At 47.1% G+C, this 18,723-nt stretch overlaps 1 protein-coding gene across 1 annotated transcript; it reads right to left on the bottom strand.

Annotated features, from left to right (window-relative positions):
• Positions 1–405: 405 nt before the first annotated feature.
• LOC130871470 (paired immunoglobulin-like type 2 receptor alpha) lies at positions 406–17,969 on the bottom strand. The gene is made up of 8 exons (XM_057764833.1): positions 17,882–17,969; positions 17,185–17,571; positions 10,170–10,178; positions 7,774–7,941; positions 3,992–4,022; positions 1,104–1,150; positions 821–852; positions 406–660 (listed from the first exon to the last, which is right to left on the bottom strand). The coding sequence occupies exons 1-8, from the start codon at positions 17,967–17,969 to the stop codon at positions 535–537; spliced, it is 888 nt and encodes a 295-aa protein (XP_057620816.1). The 3' UTR covers positions 406–534.
• Between the last annotated feature and the right edge of the window lie 754 nt (positions 17,970–18,723).

Here is an 18,723-nt window from a genome sequence, read left to right as displayed (position 1 = left end):
GGACAGCATGTCTGTGAGTCCTGGCTCTCCTTTCTGGGAGCGACTTGACCTTTGGAAAGCACCGTAACCATCTGGTGTTCAGTTCCCTGTCTCACATCATCTCTCTAGGGCTATTGCTGATGTCCTGTGCGGTGGTGCATGGGGACCAGTCACAGTGTGTGCTGGTTATTACACTCACGGATTTGGGTGCACATCATGTGGACAGCTGCCAGCATTTGGGGCATCCCCTGCCTTGGGCAGCTAGAAAAAAGTGATGGGAGGGGGTCTGAGAGGAACCACTACTAGTGACCCTTAAAAAGAACCATTTAGGCAAATTCTGTGGATCATTTTATTTGTATGAAAGAGGCCTAGGAAGTTAGAACAGGAAACTGGGAGTTTCTCAGCCTCTCTTAGTTCAAACCCCTGACGTGTGAATTTCTGTCCTGGCCATGGGTATCTGTGACCTGTGAGCATCTGACTCTGTGGGTATCAGTGGAAGCTGGGAGTCTTCCTACTAGAAGCAAAGGTGACTCTGAGATGGTCACCCAGACCCGCTCATTTGGTCTTTACGATGGAGTATACAGTCTCTTCCTGGGGGTTCTCATGGACAGGCGGGCAGCCTGGTGTTCCTGGGGAGGTTGGGCTTGAGAGGGTAATGGAGGCATACACGATGTTGTTGTCCTGCAGGGGTGGGGACAGGGCATTAGATAGCAGCCATGCAACTGAGGCTCCATAAAGCAGCAGCTGCAGCCTGAGTGTCCCTCCCACACCTCTGACCTCCAACCTTCTGCCTCCATAAGCACCCCCTTAACTCCTTCAGACCTGAGTCTGAATCGCTTACCTTGGGGTTCTCTTTGGGGTCCATATGTCGTCCTAGAGAAAAAGTAATACAGAGTTCTGAAGTCAAGGTGTGTGACAGGAAGGGAGACAGATGGCTGGGAGTTCCAAGCGTGAGGTGAGTACCCTCATTACGTGGAAGGGACAGGGTGAGGGAGGGACAGGGTGAGGGAGGGGCAGGGTGAGGAAGGGACAGGCGAAAACACTGAGGGAATGCTTGTGTAAGTGTGGGGTCTTGGGAGAAGAAGGCAGAGCCAGGTGTGGAACAGGAAGCTGGCAGATTTTACCTTCAGGCTCAATGTTCTCACATTTCTCAGTGTTTTCAATGAGTTCCCTGCATGAGAACAAGATGGGCAACAGATTAGAGGCTGGGCAAGAAAGAATTAAGACATTAGGTGCTGGGCTGGAGAGATGGCCCAGTTAGTAACGTGCTTGTCACATAAACATGACATCCTGACTTCAGACCCAAGCACCCACATAAAGCTGGATGCTGGAGAAGCAGAGACAGGCGGAGAAGTCCCTGGAGTTCACTGGCCAGTCTGGACTAACAGATGAGCTCTAGATTCAGTGAAAGACCCTGTCTCAAAAGGTAAAGTGAAGGCTGGAGAGATGGTTCAGTTGGCAAAGTCTTTGCCCAAAATGAAGACCCAAATTTAGATCCCTAAAGACCCATGTAAAAAACTTGGGGCACAGCCAGGCAGTGGTGGTATATGCCTTTAAACCCAGCACTCTGTTTGTTTGAGGCCAACCTGGTCTACAAAGGTTGTCCCAGGATATCCCCGGATGTTTACATGGAGAAATTCTGTCTCAAAAAAACAAACCAAACCAACAATAAAATATTCTGGGTACAATGTGCCTGGAGGGAGGGGTGTAGATAGGTGGATCCCTGAAGTTGGTGTCTGGGCAGCCCAGCCAAACTGATGAGCTTCAGTTAGTGAGAGACCTTACTATATAGGTCTCAAAATAAATATTAAAAGTGGGAGAAACTGAGGACAGTCACGACATAGACTTTTGGCCTTCACATACATGTCCAAGTACACATACATGCAGGAACACAGAATGGAAAGAAACTAAGAAAAACCACCGTTGATCTCTGCCTTTTACACACAGGGCACATGTGCATGTGCACTTTACACACACACACACACACACACACATATATACAAAATAAGAACTTGTAATAACACACACAGGACTGAGCATGGTGCTGCATGCTTGTATTCTCAGTGCTCAGGAGGTGGAGCCAGGGGAACTCCTGATGTTCATTGGCCAACCAACCAGGTCTAATTGGTGAGTTTCAGACCAGTGTTGATGGAGGAGTGTCATCTGTCTATGTGTTACTTTCATTGGTTAATAAAGAAACTGCCTTGGCCATTTGATAGGACAGAAAATTATGTGGGTGGAGTAGACAGAACAGAATGCTGGGAAGAAGGCAATGAGGCAGATGCTATAGCTCTCCTCTCCAAGATGTACTCAGGTTAAGATCCTTCCCGGTAAGCCACCACCTCGTGGTGCTACACCCATTAATAGGAGTGGGTTAATCAAGATGTGAGAGTTAGCCAGTAAGAGATATGGAGATATGGGCCAGGCAGTGTTTAAAAGAATACAATTTGTGTGTTGTTATTTCAGGTATAAAACTAGCCATGTGGGAGCTGGGCGGGAACGCAGCCCACCGCTCACACTACACAGTGTGAGACCCTGTCTCAAACAAGACAAAACAAACACCAACATGCCCATTGTGAGTTGGGCATTGAGGATGGCAGAGACCACACAAAGGGAACCAGCTTCTAATGTGTGGGCATGTGTGCTTAAGTGTGTGCATGCATATGCGCAGGTACTCATGCACATGCACATGTGTGTGTTCTCAGATGTCATCCACTTTAAATAATTATTTTTATTGCATTTTGCTTATTTGTGTGCATATGTATATATCTATGTGCGGGTATGAGTTTGACCCAGCACACATGTGGAAAACAGAGGACAACTTCTGAGAGCTGTCTTTTTCCTTCCACCTTGTAGGTCCCTGGGATGACATCAGGTTGTCAGTCTTAACGGCATGGCTTTACCCACTACGTCATTTTACCTGACCCCACTTGGGTTTTGAGTTTTTGTTTTGTTTTGTCACTGTAGAAGAGTGAGAGGCAATTGATCAGGTGACCTGGCCAAGGTCTCTCAGCACTAGCTGAAGGTGAGTCATTGTAGGAGAAAGCACCTTGCAATGGGCAGGAACAGAGACTAGAATAGAAATAGAAAGGACCAACACTATCCTCTCTCACTACCTTGATTAAAACTAGAAGGCAGAAAAATTTCAGATCTTCTGGGTAGGTGCTCAGGCTAAGGTCATGGAAGAAGGGACCTGAGATCACTGGAGGAAGGGCATCTGGCCAAAGAAGCCACAGGGAGAGGAAAGAGGGAGGAGCTGGGGATGCAGTGTTGCTCTCAGAGTGCTTGAGTTAATTGACAAGGTCCTGGGTTCCATCCCCAGCCCCTCATAAACCGTGTGGTGTGATGCCTGTCATTCCAACAGCTGTGAAATGGAGGTGAAAGGATCAGAAGTTCAAGGTTGCCCTTGGCTTCATAGTCAGTTCAAGGCCAGCCAGGCCAATCTGAGACCTTTTCTCAGAACAAAATGAAGGCTCAGAGCAGGCCATGTACATTGAGAAAAAAAAATGACAGGAGAAAAGGACAGAGAGGTTGGGAGGTGAAGAAAAAAGGGCAAGAGATGTGGAAGACCTAGAACAAAGGATTCCTGGGGAGCGGGGCTCACTGACCACAGAGAAAGACAGAGGGAAGAAAGGAAAAGATGGGAGAGCTGGTGGAATCCAAGCCGATGTTCAAGGCTGAGAGGAGCCAGAGCCAGAGAGAGGGAAGCCTAGGAAATGGAAGGAGAGAAGGAGAAAGACCCCCATGAGGCCTGGGGGTGGGGGCTGTTCTGGAAGGAGACTCCCTGAGACTCTGCTGCACCCCTTGTCAGTGTGTGAAGCTGGTGGCCCTGATGAGCATGGCATCATGGAGGACATGGAGGAAGCAGTCAGGATGAGTCAGGGGTGGGGAGATGTGCAGAGCCCTGTGTGCGGTTCTCCATTGCTCTTCTAATGCCATTTGAAGGGGCTGGAGAGATGGCTCAGTGGGCAAGAGCACTGGCTGCTCTTGCAGAGGACAGGATGGCGCTCACCTGGCTGTGGTTTCGGCTTTAGTCCTCTGGCCTGTGGGGGAAGAAACAGTGTCAGTGTGACATCCGTGCTGATTGTCCTTCTGCCCCTCAGCTGTCTTCTATGTTTAGCTCCTTCAGAGGACAGGGGAGCAAAGAGAGGGCCCCAGACAGTGAGGGAAGAGCCTGGACTACCTCTGCTGGGCTGCTGTCCCACACAGCACCCCTCCCCCAAATCCCTGCCAGGTCCAGGCCCCACCCCTGTCTCCTTTGTTCCTTCACCAACCTTGAGTTCCCCCTGCCTTTGCCCCTGCTTGTCTACTCTGTGTTCTCCTGCCTTCCTTTTTGTGCCCTTAGGAACCGCCTCCTTCTGGATTGTATTTTACTCTACTGGTCTGTTTGTCTTGTGTTCTGCTCTTTTAATTACTATAACTTTAATTGCCTCTTATTTATTATATGATAGGGGGTGTACCACAGTTTGTGTGGGGGTCAGAGGACATCTTGCAGGAGTCTGTTCCCTCCACCATGTGGTTCCCAGGTTGGACACGTTTTACTCTCTGAGGGCACCATAGCTGTTTAAAAAATTATTTATTTAGCTACTGTAGCTTTTAGCATTTTTTTGTTTGGTTTGGTTTTAGAATTTTCAAATGATGTGTGCATGTTTTGGGGTAATGCACATGAGAGCAGATGCCTGTGGATTCAGGAGAGAGCTTCCTGTAGGCCTGGAGCTGGAGGTGCAGGTGGTTGTAAACTGCCTGATGTGGGTGCTGGGAGCAGAACTCAGGTTCTCTGCAAGAGCAGCCAGTGCTCCTTACTGCGGGGCCATCCCTCTAGCCCCGATATAGATTTCTTGACTGTTTTTTTTTTCCATTTTATGAATGAGATGTTTTCTCTTCACCTGCATCCTCTTTCCTTTGACAATGTCACCCACTGTGTTTCGGAGAAGAAGTCATTCAGCTCCTTAGTCTTTTTCTCCAAGTGTTTTACATTGTAGTTCTAAAGATTTTTATTTGTGTGTATGTGTGACTGTGTGTTTCTGTGTGAGGTTGTGTGTGACTGTGTGTGTGTTTCTGTGTGAGGTTGTGTGTGCCATCTGTGTTCCCAAGCCCGAGAAGGCCAGAAGAGAGCCCTGGATGTACAGAAGCTCGTGATCTGCTCCACATGGGAGCTGGAACTGAACTTGGGTCTCTGCAAGAGCAACACATATTCTTAGCTCCTGAACCATCTCTCTGTGTCTTCTCTTTTGACTTATAAATAGAATTTTATTATTTATTTATATTTTAGGAGAGCTTTGTCAGATCCACACGGGCACTTCAAATCCATTCCAGACTCAGCTGCTCAGTCTACCCCTGTGCAGGTTTGACTGAAGAATCTGAACCCCAGGCTCACCTGTTTGCACCCTTGGTCATATTGGGGAGGTTATGGGACATTTAGGAGGTGTAGCCTACTGGAAGAGCTGGGTGTCACTGGGGTGTGTTTTGAGAACGTATTGCTCCACCTCACTTTCATTTTCTCTCCGTGTTTTCTGCACGTGGTTGAGATGTGACCGCTCAGTGTCCTGCTTCACTGCCCCACCATTACTTTGGAGCCGCAAGCGAGAATGACCTTTTCCTTCCACAAGGTACTTTTGATCATGACGGTTTATCACAGCAGAGGAAAGTGACCGCCATTGCACCCCCTCAGAAAGACTTCCTCCTTCAGTCCCCATATGGCGTGGTGGTTTCATCAAAGTGTTTTTCAGCAAAGGAGACTTGTTCCTGTTCTCTGGTCCCTGTGTCAGTCTAACCACTGAGTTTTTGTTTGTTTGAGATCTTCTGCACCCCAGGAGGACTTTGAATGCTGATCCTCCTGCCTGAACCTTCTACACACTGGACTTACAGACAGGCACTACTGCACAGGCTAGTCTCAGAGTCTGAAAGCTTTTGCCTTGAATTTTTCCTGTCCTGGCCATTGGTCTCCATGTGCAGCCCCAGTGGCTGCCAGTTTACCACTGACACAGCCTGGCACCTCCAGTCTGTCCTCTACACCCTACGACTGTAAGGTTAGAGTCTAGCCGCTGTTCAGGCCGCAGCACCGCCCTTCACCTCTCACAGACTCACTCCTGAGACACTGTGACTCTCCAGCTGACATACTTCCATCCAGCCCCAGGGGAGTGACTTACGTCAGAGGGCATTAGTGGCCACGCATCCTGCTCCCTTTCCTCCCTCCTTCCTGGTTCAGGCTTGTTCAGTGAAACCACCCCCATCCTCAGAAGGATAAAGAAAGAGCCCCCCTTTTCTATTTAGCGCCCCTGCCATGTTGGTGGGGCCTGACATCCCATAGCCCCCCTGTAATGTTGCTGTCTACCTTTCTGACTGTCCATGGCTTGATAACTCTTAGTAAACACCTTTCTTCCCAGTAACCTGTCTCAGTGACCCTCTTGAACCCCATCTGAGACTTTCCACACAAGCTGTCATCATAGCAGGGTGCTGAGGTGGCCTCTTGGTTTTGCCTCTGGCATCAGAGGCCTAGGGACCTAACTTACAAGGGTCCCTCTGTCATCTCCTGTGTCCTCTGCCAGTACCACACTACATAAGATTTCCTGACATGGTTTCCCTTTCCTGGAAGGCCAGAGGGTGTCCTACATGACTCCCAGCACTTTCCTGGCTCTTCTGTGGAAGGGAGAGGGGTGAGATAAATTCTCATGGAGTCAAGATCCTCCTGTCCCCACCCCGGTGTACAGACTGAGCTGTGGACCACAGTGGCTGTCATTGTTTTTATTTTTTAATTGTGTTATATTTATTTATTCACCATGTGTGTGAGTGTGCACAAGTCATGGTGTGCGTGTGTCTGAGAACAACATACAGAAGTCAGTTCTTTCCTTTGATTTTTGGGCTCTGAGTATTTTCAGTGTCTTGACCTCCTGAGCCATCTTCGTCTCTGGCTGTCATTATTTATTCTTTGACATTCTATGTAATTTTTCTTCCTTTGGGAGCTTCTCTCACCTCCTGTCTCTCCTCTGACCATGTCTGTCAACACCACAGCTCCTTCTAAAATGAACACTCAGCCCTTGGGACGCCTCCCCCATCACCCACAGTTACTGGGAAACTGGATGTTCATCTACTTAGGATCCTCCAGTTTCAAGCCAGACTTTGGGAAGTGAAGCAATCAATACAGCTGAGCTGAGGCGACTTCCAGTCCCTTCTGCTTTCCCCTCCCCTGGCTTCCTCCTGGGCAGGCCCTTTCTCCTCTGATGACGATATGACCGAGTTGACAGAGAAGAACTGAGATGTGAGTGGACTGTGAGGTTCACAGACTGAACCCTCAGAGGCCTCACTTGGGGAACCAGTTTAAAGCAGATTCCCAGTGGGGTTAGCAGTGCAGGCCTGCAGTCAACCAAACTGAAACAACAGCAACAAAAAGACCCCAGCTACTCTAAGCAGAAGCCTCAGAGCCTGACTCTGGACTCAAGAGGAGGCCGTCAGAGATCTGCCCTGGGGAGGCCGGAAGCTACCCTTAGCTCCTCAAAAGCTGTCCACCTTGCTGTTTTTAAAGACAGGTTCTCTCACTGGGACCCAAGGCTCAACAGTTAGGGTAGTGTGACTAGTCATCAGCCTTGGGGATGATCTTGTCCCCCCTGCTCAGCACTGGGACTACAAGGATTGTGGTGATGGGTCCTCAAGCTTGTGTGGCAAGCACTTTACTGACTGAGCCATCACCTGAGCCCTAGGATCTGAGCTGTCAACAATCCCCTTTGATGACTCTGGTGCAGATTGTCCTGTGGAAACACTCAGGAAGTGTGATGGGGATGCAGTCTGGACACTTACCTTTCCTCCTCTTCCACCTGAGGAACACCATCAATCCCAAAATCCCAGCCAGGAGTACAGCAGCAGCCACCGCCAACCCAACTCTGGTTCCCAGATCCACGGTCTGATTCCCGCTCATCTGGCCTTCAGACGTTGCAGTAGTGGGACTTGGAGAGGTGGTCCTGGGAGCTGGGAAGAGATAAAGGAAGTCAGCATTGGACTTCCTGGGTAGGAATAAAGATGTTCTAAAGATACCTCTGTAGAACTCTTTGCCATTATACTAGTGAAGCAATGAATTCCAAGGAACTGGAGTCACCCAAGGAGTCTCAAGCTGGGAGAAGGAAAAGCATGAAACCTGGAGCCATCTAGCAAAAGAACTAGTCTACCAGAGAGTTCACAGAGTTCTGACAACTTCTCAGATCACCTTGCAGGAAAGACTGGAGACAGGATGATGGCTCACTGTGGGCGGGGCCACAGCAGAACTGGGACGGCTTGACTATTCATATGTCTTGCCTTCTATTTAAGCCCAAACCTCTTGACAGGACCTGTCAAAATCCCAAATATGGGAGGGGAGGGAAATGGGAAACGGGGAGCAGGTGGAAATTTTAATTAAAAAAGAATAAAAAAAAAAAATCAAAAAAAAATTAAAAAAAAAATCCCAAATATGGAATTGGGGGTTTGTCACTAGATTGTTCCTCTTCCCAATCTGGTCATACTGAGCAAGCCTCTTTCCTGTGCTTTTCACTGTGACCCATCTCTCTAACTGATCTGTTGAGGACAGGTGGTGAAACCTGGCTTGTTAGCAATGCCAGGGCCCAGGCTTGGACCCTACACTGAAGAAAAGTGAGTTCTTCTTGGATGGGGGAATGGACAGATAGACATGGGTATCCTGTCTCCTTTGGGGGATGCGGGATGGGGAACAGCTCTTAGATGCTCACACAGGAAGAAGGGAACAGTTGCTGAGGCTGAGATTGGGTGAGCAATGACAACTCTACTTCCTGGTAGGAACGTCCTCAGACGCTCATGTCATCCCTTACAAAGAGCAATCTCTAAGTCACACAGATCCAAACAGTCATTTTCTAGTAACAATCCTTGTTAGAACAGAAGTAGCCTGCCAGTGTGGACAAGGCTGCTCCTTAGACGTGAGTTATTGATCAAATTCTCAGTGCCAGTCACAGTTTGCCTCCCTATGCATTATCGGTGAACGAGGTTCAGAACCTCCGTCCCACACAGACTGTTGACATTGCTCTTGGTTGCCCACCCCAGCTACAGGGTAATAACCTATTGCAGAAGATGTCACTCGCTTTCAATGTAGATTTTGTATTGTAAAATGTATGAAATTTTTAAATAAGCAAATGCTACTAAAAATCTTTTGCCATTTTTTTGTTGTATATAGTATGTGTCTGTGCGAGTGTACATACACTCACCTACTCACATGCATGCACATGAGTGCACACCCTCCTCCCCCAGAGGATAAAGATGTGCTCCTGAATATGCATGTGGGGACAGAGGAGGCTTCTGTGTCCTCTTGCAACATTCACCTTCTCTTTCTCAGGAGCAGATCTCTCTATGAAATGGGGCCTCAAGCATCAGGTAGGCTGAAAGCCAACAAACTCTGAAGTCCTCCTTCTGTGGGAGGGTCTTCTGTTTTGTGTTGATTTCATTGGTTAATAAAGAAACTGCCTTGGCCATTTGATAGGCCAGCCCTTAGGTGGGTGGAGTAGACAGAACAGAATGCTGGGAGGAAGAGGGAAGTGAGGCAATCTCCATGCCTCTCCTCTCTGGGTCAGATGTCATGGAGCCAGCTGCCAGGTCAGACATGCTGAATCTTTCCCAGTAAGCCACCACCTTGTGGTGCCACACACATTATTAAAAATGGGTAAATCAAGATGTGAGAGTTAGCCAACAAGAGGCTGAAACTAATGGGCCAGGCAGTGTTTAAAAGAATACATTTTCCGTATAATTATTCTGGGTGTAAAGCTAACATTGCGGGAGCCAGGTGGGATGAAAAGCAGGCCTGATCGCAGCTCCCACTACAAATGGCGCCCAGACGTGGATGACTGAATCCACAGAAAGCCTGAGACGGCTTGGGAAAGAATAGAGTAAAGCATGTTTTCTTGGTAGCAGCAATTTCTCGGGTCTGCTCTGCTTGCTAGAGGCAAGCAAGCATTCTCATCTAAGAGAGGCTTCCTGCCTCAGTTTTAGCTGTAAAACCCTGCAGCTCCTTTAAGAGGTTCTGCCACGAAACACTTAAACAGTGTTGATGAAAACCTGAACACATGCTTTTCGGTTTTCAGCTGTCGCAGGAAAAAAGCTGTGCCATTTTAAAATGCCAGCTTTCTGGGCCATCCTGCCAGGGCAAACTCTGACTCTTTCAGGCAGGCAGTCCGACTGAGTGTGGTCTGTGAGCAGAATGCTGCAGCTCGCTTGTTGGCAAGTACCTTGAAATGCCATAGAGTTGTGGCAATAAAAATGGCTACAGCCGGTACCTCCGCCATGAGGCTGGAAAGCTAAGGAATGGGCTGGATCCAGTCATCAAAGCCACAGCTTTAATTCCACCTATATTGCTTGGTAAATTAAAGACTCATGTGGTCAGAAAAAGAGAGATATATAGTAAAGAGAGATTCAAAGACAAAGAAAACCTCTAAATGGTTTACTATGTGTTAAAATATATGCACGCTAAAGGTTAAAGTTCTTAAAAGTAAAAAATAACGAGAGTAGTTGGGTGTGGTGGTACATACCTTTAATCCCACCACTTGGGAGGCAGAGGTAGATTGACCTCTGAGACTTCAAGGGGCAGAGGTAGATTGACCTCTGTGACTTCAAGGTATAGCAGGACACACCTTTAATCCCAATGCCTGGGAGGCAGAGACAGATGGATCTCTGAGAGTTCAAGGACAGCCTGGTCTACAGAGTTATTCCAGGGCAAAGATATACAGAGAACCTGTCTCAAAAAATAAAAGTAAAAATAAATGAAATAGAGGTTAAAATAAAGCTGCACAAAGATGGAAAATACACAGAGAATCTTGATACTGTATGCTATTATGCTCTCTTTGAATTGTTTGAATGCTGAGGAAGGAGTAACAGTTGCTAAAAGATATTTGTTTATAAATACTGCTGAACTAATCCAAGATAGATATTTTGAAAATACCTTGACTTCAAAATTTGGATCTAAGGTTATGATGCTGTGGAAAAGAGTTTCTTCTTTTGTTTTCATAGAGGATGAGACCCTGTGGATTGCTTCTATCCCAATATGGTATGACAGACCACACCCTCCTAAAAGGTTGCTGTGAACACCCTCAAAAAATTACTTCACTCAACTGCTGACTGAGATGAACATGGCACACAGGTTATACCATGGAAGACCTGAATAAAAGCGTCCCATTCAGCACGAAGCAGTTTGGAGAGAAATAACTATGTCCATATTCCCAAATATTGTTTATAAATGTTCTTTTACATTTAAAGGAGGATATGATATATATGAATAATTTACATTGATATAAATTTTGCTTTGTTGATATAAATTTAAGGTCAATTTTGTTATATGTATATGTATTTCTGATATTGATTAAGGTATTGTGATTGTGTAGTTCATTTAAAAATGTAATGTATATAGGTTGTTAATGGATAATCATCAATAATAGTCAAGCTTGTAGTCATGTTACATTTTCTAGATGTGCATAGATATATTTCAGATAGGCATTCTTCATATCTTTCAAAGATTATAGAATATGGCATTTAAAATGTTTTAATAACTTAAGACTTTTCATGACAATGAGACACGTCTCCTCCTGGCAGCACCAATCTACTTCAAGAAGAAGATGGGCATCGAAGAGGCTCCTTATGGAGTTGGATAGCCATTTGGGTAAGAAACTGCTCTTGCCTGGACTGTTGCATAAACTGGACACAAAGAACCCGCAGAGAGAGAGGACTGCTAAACTTGCCTAAAGGTGAGATGATCTTTCGGGGTTCCTGATTCATGAAAGAGTCTGTGAGACATTCTGCAGGACACAGAAGATAGTGACTGAACTGCCTTTGAAATTTCCTGCTTCATGGAAAAGTGTGCTGGATACCATGGGCCTGAAGACTGAAGATTGATGCCCCAATGGTACAGAGAAACTTTGGGTGACTGTCCAGACAGCGAGATGTCTCTGTCATTTTTAGAGTTTGGAAGTTGTTTATTTCTTGTTTGCTTAGGTAATATTATATCCTTCTGGAGTCTTTAATGGAGTTGAAGAATGGTTAGTTATAGTTTTCCTTAGTTATGATAAAAGATAAAGTAGATATAAATATTATAACTGTAACTGTAATTCTTGCTTGATAACTGTTTTGTTATATGTAATTTTGCTATGTTAAAGTTAAAACCTTTTTTTTTTGTTTAAAGAGAAAGGGGAAAAAAAAGAGAAAGGGGAAATGATGTGGGAGGGTCTTCTGTTTTGTGTTGATTTCATTGGTTAATAAAGAAACTGCCTTGGCTATTTGATAGGCCAGCCCTTAGGTGGGTGAAGTAGACAGAACAGAATGCTGGGAGGAAGAGGGGAGGCAATCTCCATGCCTCTCCTCTCTGGGTCAGATGCCACGGAGCCAGCTGCCAGGTCAGACACGCTGAATCTTTCCTGGTAAGTCACCACTTCGTGGTGCTACACACATTATTAGAAATGGGTAATTCAAGATGTGAGAGTTAGCCAATAAGAGGCTGAAACTAATGGGCCAGACAGTGTTTAAATGAATACAATTTGTGTGTTGTTATTTTGGGAGTAAAGCTAACCATGCGGGAACTGGGCAGGATGGAAAGCAGGCCGGCTCGCCTCATCACTACATCCTGCCTCCACCTCCTTGGTATCATAGCATATGCAGGGACATCAGCTTCCTCCGTTGGTGATGGGATTTGAACTTTGGTCCTCACAATCACAAAGCCACTGCTCTTAACCACTCTTAACATTTATTTAAAGATGGAGTCCATGTAGCCCAGACTGGCCTTGAACTTGCTGTGTAGCTAATGACCTTAGACTCCTGATCTCTTTGCCTCCACCTTCCACTGGGATCACAGATTTGCACCACCCCACTTAAAAATCACTTAAAAATGACTGTGGTGGAGCACACCTTAAACCCCAGCATTCGAGAGGCAGAGACAGGCAGATCTCTGTGAGTTCAAGGTCCATCTAGTCTACATAGCAAGTTCTGGGCCAGCTAGGGCTACATAGTGAGACCCTGTCTCAGGTATACATGTATGTAATGTACGATATATCATTTGAACTCAGCAATATGCGGTCCAGTGTCTTACAGCGCATTGTTTTGCAGAGCAGTCATCATTACTATTCATTCCCAGACTTTTTTATATAACGAATTTCCTTTGCTGTCCTAATTTTGGCAGGGAGTGTAGGCAAGTATGTGTGTATACATATGTGCATATGTGTATACATACATATTGCCTTCTTTCCCAGAATGTCCCAAAAGAACAAAACAAAAAACAAAGTTGTTGGAAGTACAGTGGTTCAGTAATGACTAAGAAGGAAGGAGTCTCATCGGCCACTGTCATGGATAAGGTTAGAGTCACTAAGGAAGTATAGTCCCGAGAGGAGAAAAGGCAGGTCAGCAACTGCGGAGATGGCTCAGTCCAGAAAGCACTTGCCCTGTGCTCTGGTTAGTTATTGTGTCAATGTGACACAGCTGTAGTTAACTGGGAAGGGGACCTCAGCTGAGAAAATGCCTCCATCAGATTGCCCATAGGCAGGTCTACAGGACTTTTTCTTGATTTGATTGATGTGGGAGGGCACAGCTCACTGTGGGTGGTGCCATGTCTGGGCTGGTGGTCCTGGATGCTATAATCAAAGCAAGCCCAGAAAGCAAACCAGTAAGCAGCCCTCCTCCATGGCTTCTGCATCAGTTCCTCTTCCAGGTTCCTGCCTGGGATTCCTGCCCAGCCTTCTCCTGATGATGGAATGTGGTAGGAGAGTGTAAGCCACAATGAACCTTTTCCTCCCCAGTGCTTTGATCACGGTGTTTATCACAGCAATAGAAACTCCTACTTGGACACCTCTGAAGCACAAAGACCTGAGTTACATCCCCAGGGACCTGTGCCTGTCGCCATGTAATCCCAGCACTGCAGAGGGAAGACGGGATCTGGGGCTCACTGCCAGCTGGCCTAGCCCAGGCCAGAGAAAGACACCCCTCCATAGAAAAGGAGGAAAGAAAAATGGAAGAAAGAGAGGGAGAGAGAAAGGAAGGAAGGAAGGAAGGAAGGAAGGAAGGAAGGAAGAAAGAAAGAGAAAGAATTGAAAGGCATAATGTGCCCAGGGAAAGGTTTCCGAGGTTATTATCTGGCCTCCACATGCATGTCCACACAGACACATACATGAAAATATGTAACCACACTGGCATGCACATACACATAAATTTAAAAAAATTAATAAAAATAAAGAATCAGACTTAATAGATAAAACACCTGCTGTGACTTTTGTTCCCTCAGAACCCACATAAAAATCCAGATGTGGTGAGCATCTGCAACCGCAGCCCTGCTTTGGAGAGACAGGAGCAGAGCTGGGAGAATCACAGGGAGGCTGTCTGGGCAGCCATCTTGCACTCCATGGTGAGGAGACACAACAGGGGGAGACCCTGCCTCAAAGCAAGGTGGAAAGAGAGTACTGACTCCCAAAGTCATTGACCCCGCCACTGAGACACCCACATGCCTGTGCACACACAAACAGGAAGTACAATTAAAAATGGAGACACAATGGAACAGAATGGGATAGACGGAACAGAAACGCATGCTATTCTACATGAGAATCTAAAAACCAGATCAGTGTACATAATGGCTGTTAGCTTGCTGCTTTTGTGGGACTCCTAACAGTGGGAGTGGGTGTGTCTCTGACTCTTTACCAGCTCTTGGCACTCTTTTGCTCCTATTGGGTTGTCTTGCCCAGCCTATCATGATAGCAGGATTTTGCCATGTCTTGTTGTGTCTTGCTTTGTCCAGTTTGAGTGTTGTTTCTTGGAGAGGTCTGCTGTTTTCTGATGATGAAACAGGTGGGGGGTGTTGATTGATCTGGGGGAGAGGGCAAATGTAGGGAATGGAAGGAGTGAAGGGAGGGGAAACTGTGGTTTGGATGTATTGTATGAGAGAAGAATCTATTTTAAGAGAGAGAGAGAGAGAGAGAGAGAGAGAGAGAGAGAGAGAGAGAGAGAGAGAGAGATCACCAGGGGTTTTTTGCTTAGACATGAAAAAGAAAACTCGCAAAGGAAAGTATTATTGAATTTGACACAAAAATGAAATTATGTAAAAAAAAACCAATCACAAGGGTCTTTCTCAATACTTATTTCAAATATTTCTCTGGTTGTGATTTCTTGGCACTAAATGTGGGAATTTTGGTCGGATAAACACAATTCTTTTGGGGTCTGTGGATGTAGCTCAGTTGGTAGTGAGCTTGTCTAGTGTGCATGAGTCCTTGAGTCCCATCTCAGGCAGCATACAGGAGTGGTGACACATCCTAGTGATCCCAGCACAGGGGAAGGGTCCTGAGTTCAAGGTCATCCTTAGCCATATAGCAAGTTTGAGGGTAACCTGGGCTACATGAGACTCTGTCTTAAGAGACCAAAAGAAAAAACATGTCTTTTTATCATGAATTTTAACATTTTACGAACAATGGGCAGGAATATTTAGTTAATGAATTAAATGTAGAAATACTGATGAAGAACCCATAGTGGCTATGAGGTGTTAACTCAATGGCAGAGCCCTGGTCTAGCATGCAAGTGGCCTTGGGGACCAGCTGAAGTCCTGCTAGAGAAGAAACCATGGTCTGACTGAAGCAGAGACAGGCATGGCTGCCTTAAATTGAGATTTCTACTAAGCACCTACAGATTATGTCGAGGGCCAGGAGAAATTAGGAAAGGAGGAAGAGGGAGGAGGCTGAGAAGAACAGAGATCGCAGAAAAGGCCATTTAGGGAAACATGTAGGAGGCACAGGAAACACAGACATAAGGCGGCCTGGCCAGTTCTTGCTGTGGACTTTATCCTGAGCCAGCACGGGTTAAGATGAGCAGTTATTGACCAGGGAGAGGCAGGTGGGTCTAACCTGAAAGGGACAAACCCATTTATCACTGCACCCTGAGAACTGGCAATGCAATTAGAGATAATTGATTATTATTTGGCTGTTAATTTTATATTTTAGATATTTATTTTTATTAAATTTTAACACAACATAATGTAGCATGTGTGTGTGTGTTTGTGTGTGTGTGTGTGTGTCAGAGATAAACCTTAGTTGTTCCTTCCTCAGATATAATACATCTTATTTGTAATTCAGGCCATGTGAGCCCCTGTAACCGCAATACCATGGGAGATGGGGACAAGAGGATCAATGTAGCTTCGTAGCCCTTCAGCCTAGCCCAGAACAGTGAGCTCCAGGTTCAGTGAGAGACCCTGCCTCAAGGGAATAAAGTCGGTCTTACTAGAGGAGGATTCCCAGTGCCTCATTCTGGACTTTACAAGCACAAAATGGGGCATATGTGTACACACACACACGAGCACACAAACACATACATGTATGCTTGCATCATATATACATGGCCCATGAAATAAAGATAGAAGGGAGGCAAACAATAGAGTGAACTCCAGCAGAGGTCATGTGTCTATTGTTTGAGAAACGCTTGGAGGTAAAGGGTCCTTATGGGGTCAGTTTGTCACCAGCATGACCTGGGGCAGGGGTTGAATTCTGCTGGTCTCCATGTCTCTCTGTATAATGATCACGACAGTGCCCAGCAGTGGTGACACGTGGCAGGCGCAATGCCCACATGGTGACTAGGCTGGGATTGCTGCACTCGGTGTGGAAGCTGAAGTCACAGCTGCCACAAAGGAGGTGAAGCCACCAGAAGACCTGATCACGGTGAGAACGTGAGGGAGAAGAGGGAACTGAGGGAGGGAAAATGAAACTGGAGCAAGAGAGGTGAGAGCTGTGTCTTAGAGAAGGAGGGGGACCCAGAGGAGGAGGGGTAAACATGGGGACCCAAAGGCACCCTCTGTGGAAAGCACGAGACATGGTGTAAACCGGGAACTAACGGAGACCCTGACACAGCACCAAGTGAAGGCTGCTCCATCCTTGAGAGGCCACACACACATGGATTTCTGGCAACAAGGGCAGGGGTGGGCAGGGCAGTAGTGCAGTTGGGAGAAAGGAGCAGGAGACTGGGCATCTGGGAAGAGCTGAGGCCCGGGAGTGGGGTGGGATCTGAGGGCACAGGAAGGGGGCAGCTCAGAGAGAGCAGCTAAGGCTTGTGGATGGTTGTGGGGAAGAGGGAAGAGAAAGATGGCAGAGCTCTGGGGAGGAGACAGAACACACAAGAGAGAATCTGTGGGAAAGATCAGAAGTGTAGAATCTCTAGTGACATCTATGGTATAAAAAGCCAGGGCCACTAAAGCCTGACCTGGGATGTGCTTACCACGGGTGATGGTGAGGTAGGTCCCTTTGATTGACTGAAAAAACTCCATGCTGTTTGTCGTTTTCAGATAAACTCGGCCGAAGTACACTGTCTGATCCTTCTCCTTCAAGTCCAGGATTGTGAGGACTCCGGTTGTCTGAGGCTGTGTCCAGTTCAGGATGAAGCGGTCCTTGAAATGCTCATGTATGAAACCCGAGGAGGAGTCGTAGATAAATTCCCCATGGAAGTTCTTCCATCTCCAGAGAATCCACATCTGTGGATCCTTTGCCAACTCCCAGGGGAAGTAGAAGGAGAAGGGGATCTCGATGGAGCCGCCCTGGACACCAGAGAGGTGTGCTGGTTGGTTGACTCCAAAGGCATTTACTCTGTTGGATCCTGCTGGGTTCCCTGAGAAGGATGAGGAGAATCTGAAGCCACTTCAGGGATGGAATGGACAACCCAGAGTTTCCCAACCCAGCATCCACAGGCAGGTGAGGGACACAGGGGAGGACTGTCCCTATGTCACACTGTCCCATGTGGGACAGGACAGACGGGGAAAGTTTGGGCTGAACCAACTCTGAGGATGAGCTTTCTCTTGGGGCACAGAGGACAGGTTGGCTTCTAGAGCAGTCACCTCTCCACATGCCAGCCGACTCTTCCCAGCCCCACTCACCCCTCCTGTGGTTAAGTCCCCAGTAGTGAGGTTCCCACCACTCACCAGCTTGCAGGCAGGCTGCGGGCAGTAGCAGAAGCAGGAGCCAGGCCATATCTGGAATCCTGACAGGAAATGAGACCACCAGAGCCATTGGGAAGGAGAGAGGGCCCCGTGGAGAAATTCTTGGGTGCTCAGGAGTCAGGAGAGAATCAGGGTAAAGTGACCCACATTCCCTGGGCCTTCTTATGTGGAGGACTGAGTAGGGGAAGGTCCTCACCATCTCCACCTCCTTGTGGCCAACAACTTCCTTTATCATTCTGGCTTCTTCTTCCCCACGTTACAGAAGATCCGCCCTTGTGGTCACTGAGAGATGACTGTGCCCGTGAGCTCAGCCCCCACTTTTGGCTGGAAGATACAGCCTTGACCTCTGCATGCCGGGCTCTCCTCTCTTCCACCTTGACCTCCTGTCTCATCCAGTCTTTCCCATTCCCTATGCAGCCTGCAATCACTGTTTCCTCAGCTCCCATTTCCTCCACTCCTGCCCTCCCCTCAGCCTGTTTCTCACTATGTCTCCCTCATGCTGTCTGTCTGTCTTTCTCTCTAGTGATCGTGGTAATAAGTGGTCAGTTTCTGCTCACTTCAGACAGAGTGAGAAAGGAGGCGATGAGGAAACACATTCAGTGCCAAGCCCCAGTATGGTGACCCCACCTTCATCTACTCTTTGCCCTCTTGTTCTCTTTCAGGGACTCTTCACAGCGCCCCAGGAAATGCAATGCCCCATGGACGCTCTAACCCTGACTGCTTGCTGCTGCCGAGTCTGTTTCTTCCCTGGGCTTCCTGGGCGATCTTCTCCCTCGCCTCGACAGTGACTGCCACACTACTCCAGCTTCTGAATGAGCCTTTCT

The sequence above is a fragment of the Chionomys nivalis genome, chromosome 3 (genome assembly GCF_950005125.1).
Source record: "Chionomys nivalis chromosome 3, mChiNiv1.1, whole genome shotgun sequence".
In the NCBI taxonomy this organism is placed as follows: Eukaryota; Metazoa; Chordata; class Mammalia; order Rodentia; family Cricetidae; genus Chionomys; species Chionomys nivalis.
The sequence above is the reverse complement of the archived record's forward strand: the minus strand, read 5'-3'. Positions and strand labels throughout refer to the sequence as shown.

Bases quoted from the DNA above. Each gene is read 5' to 3' on its own strand.
- LOC130871470 (XM_057764833.1), bottom strand. From the start codon at position 17,969: ATGGCTCTGGTGGTCTCATTTCCTGTCAGGATTCCAGATATGGCCTGG. The intron at 1,151-3,991 runs GTGAGCGCCATC...GTTCTCATGCAG, and splicing joins AAAGCCGAAACCACAGCCAG to GGAACTCATTGAAAACACTG. The intron at 853-1,103 runs GTAAAATCTGCC...CTTTTTCTCTAG, and splicing joins TGAGAACATTGAGCCTGAAG to GACGACATATGGACCCCAAA.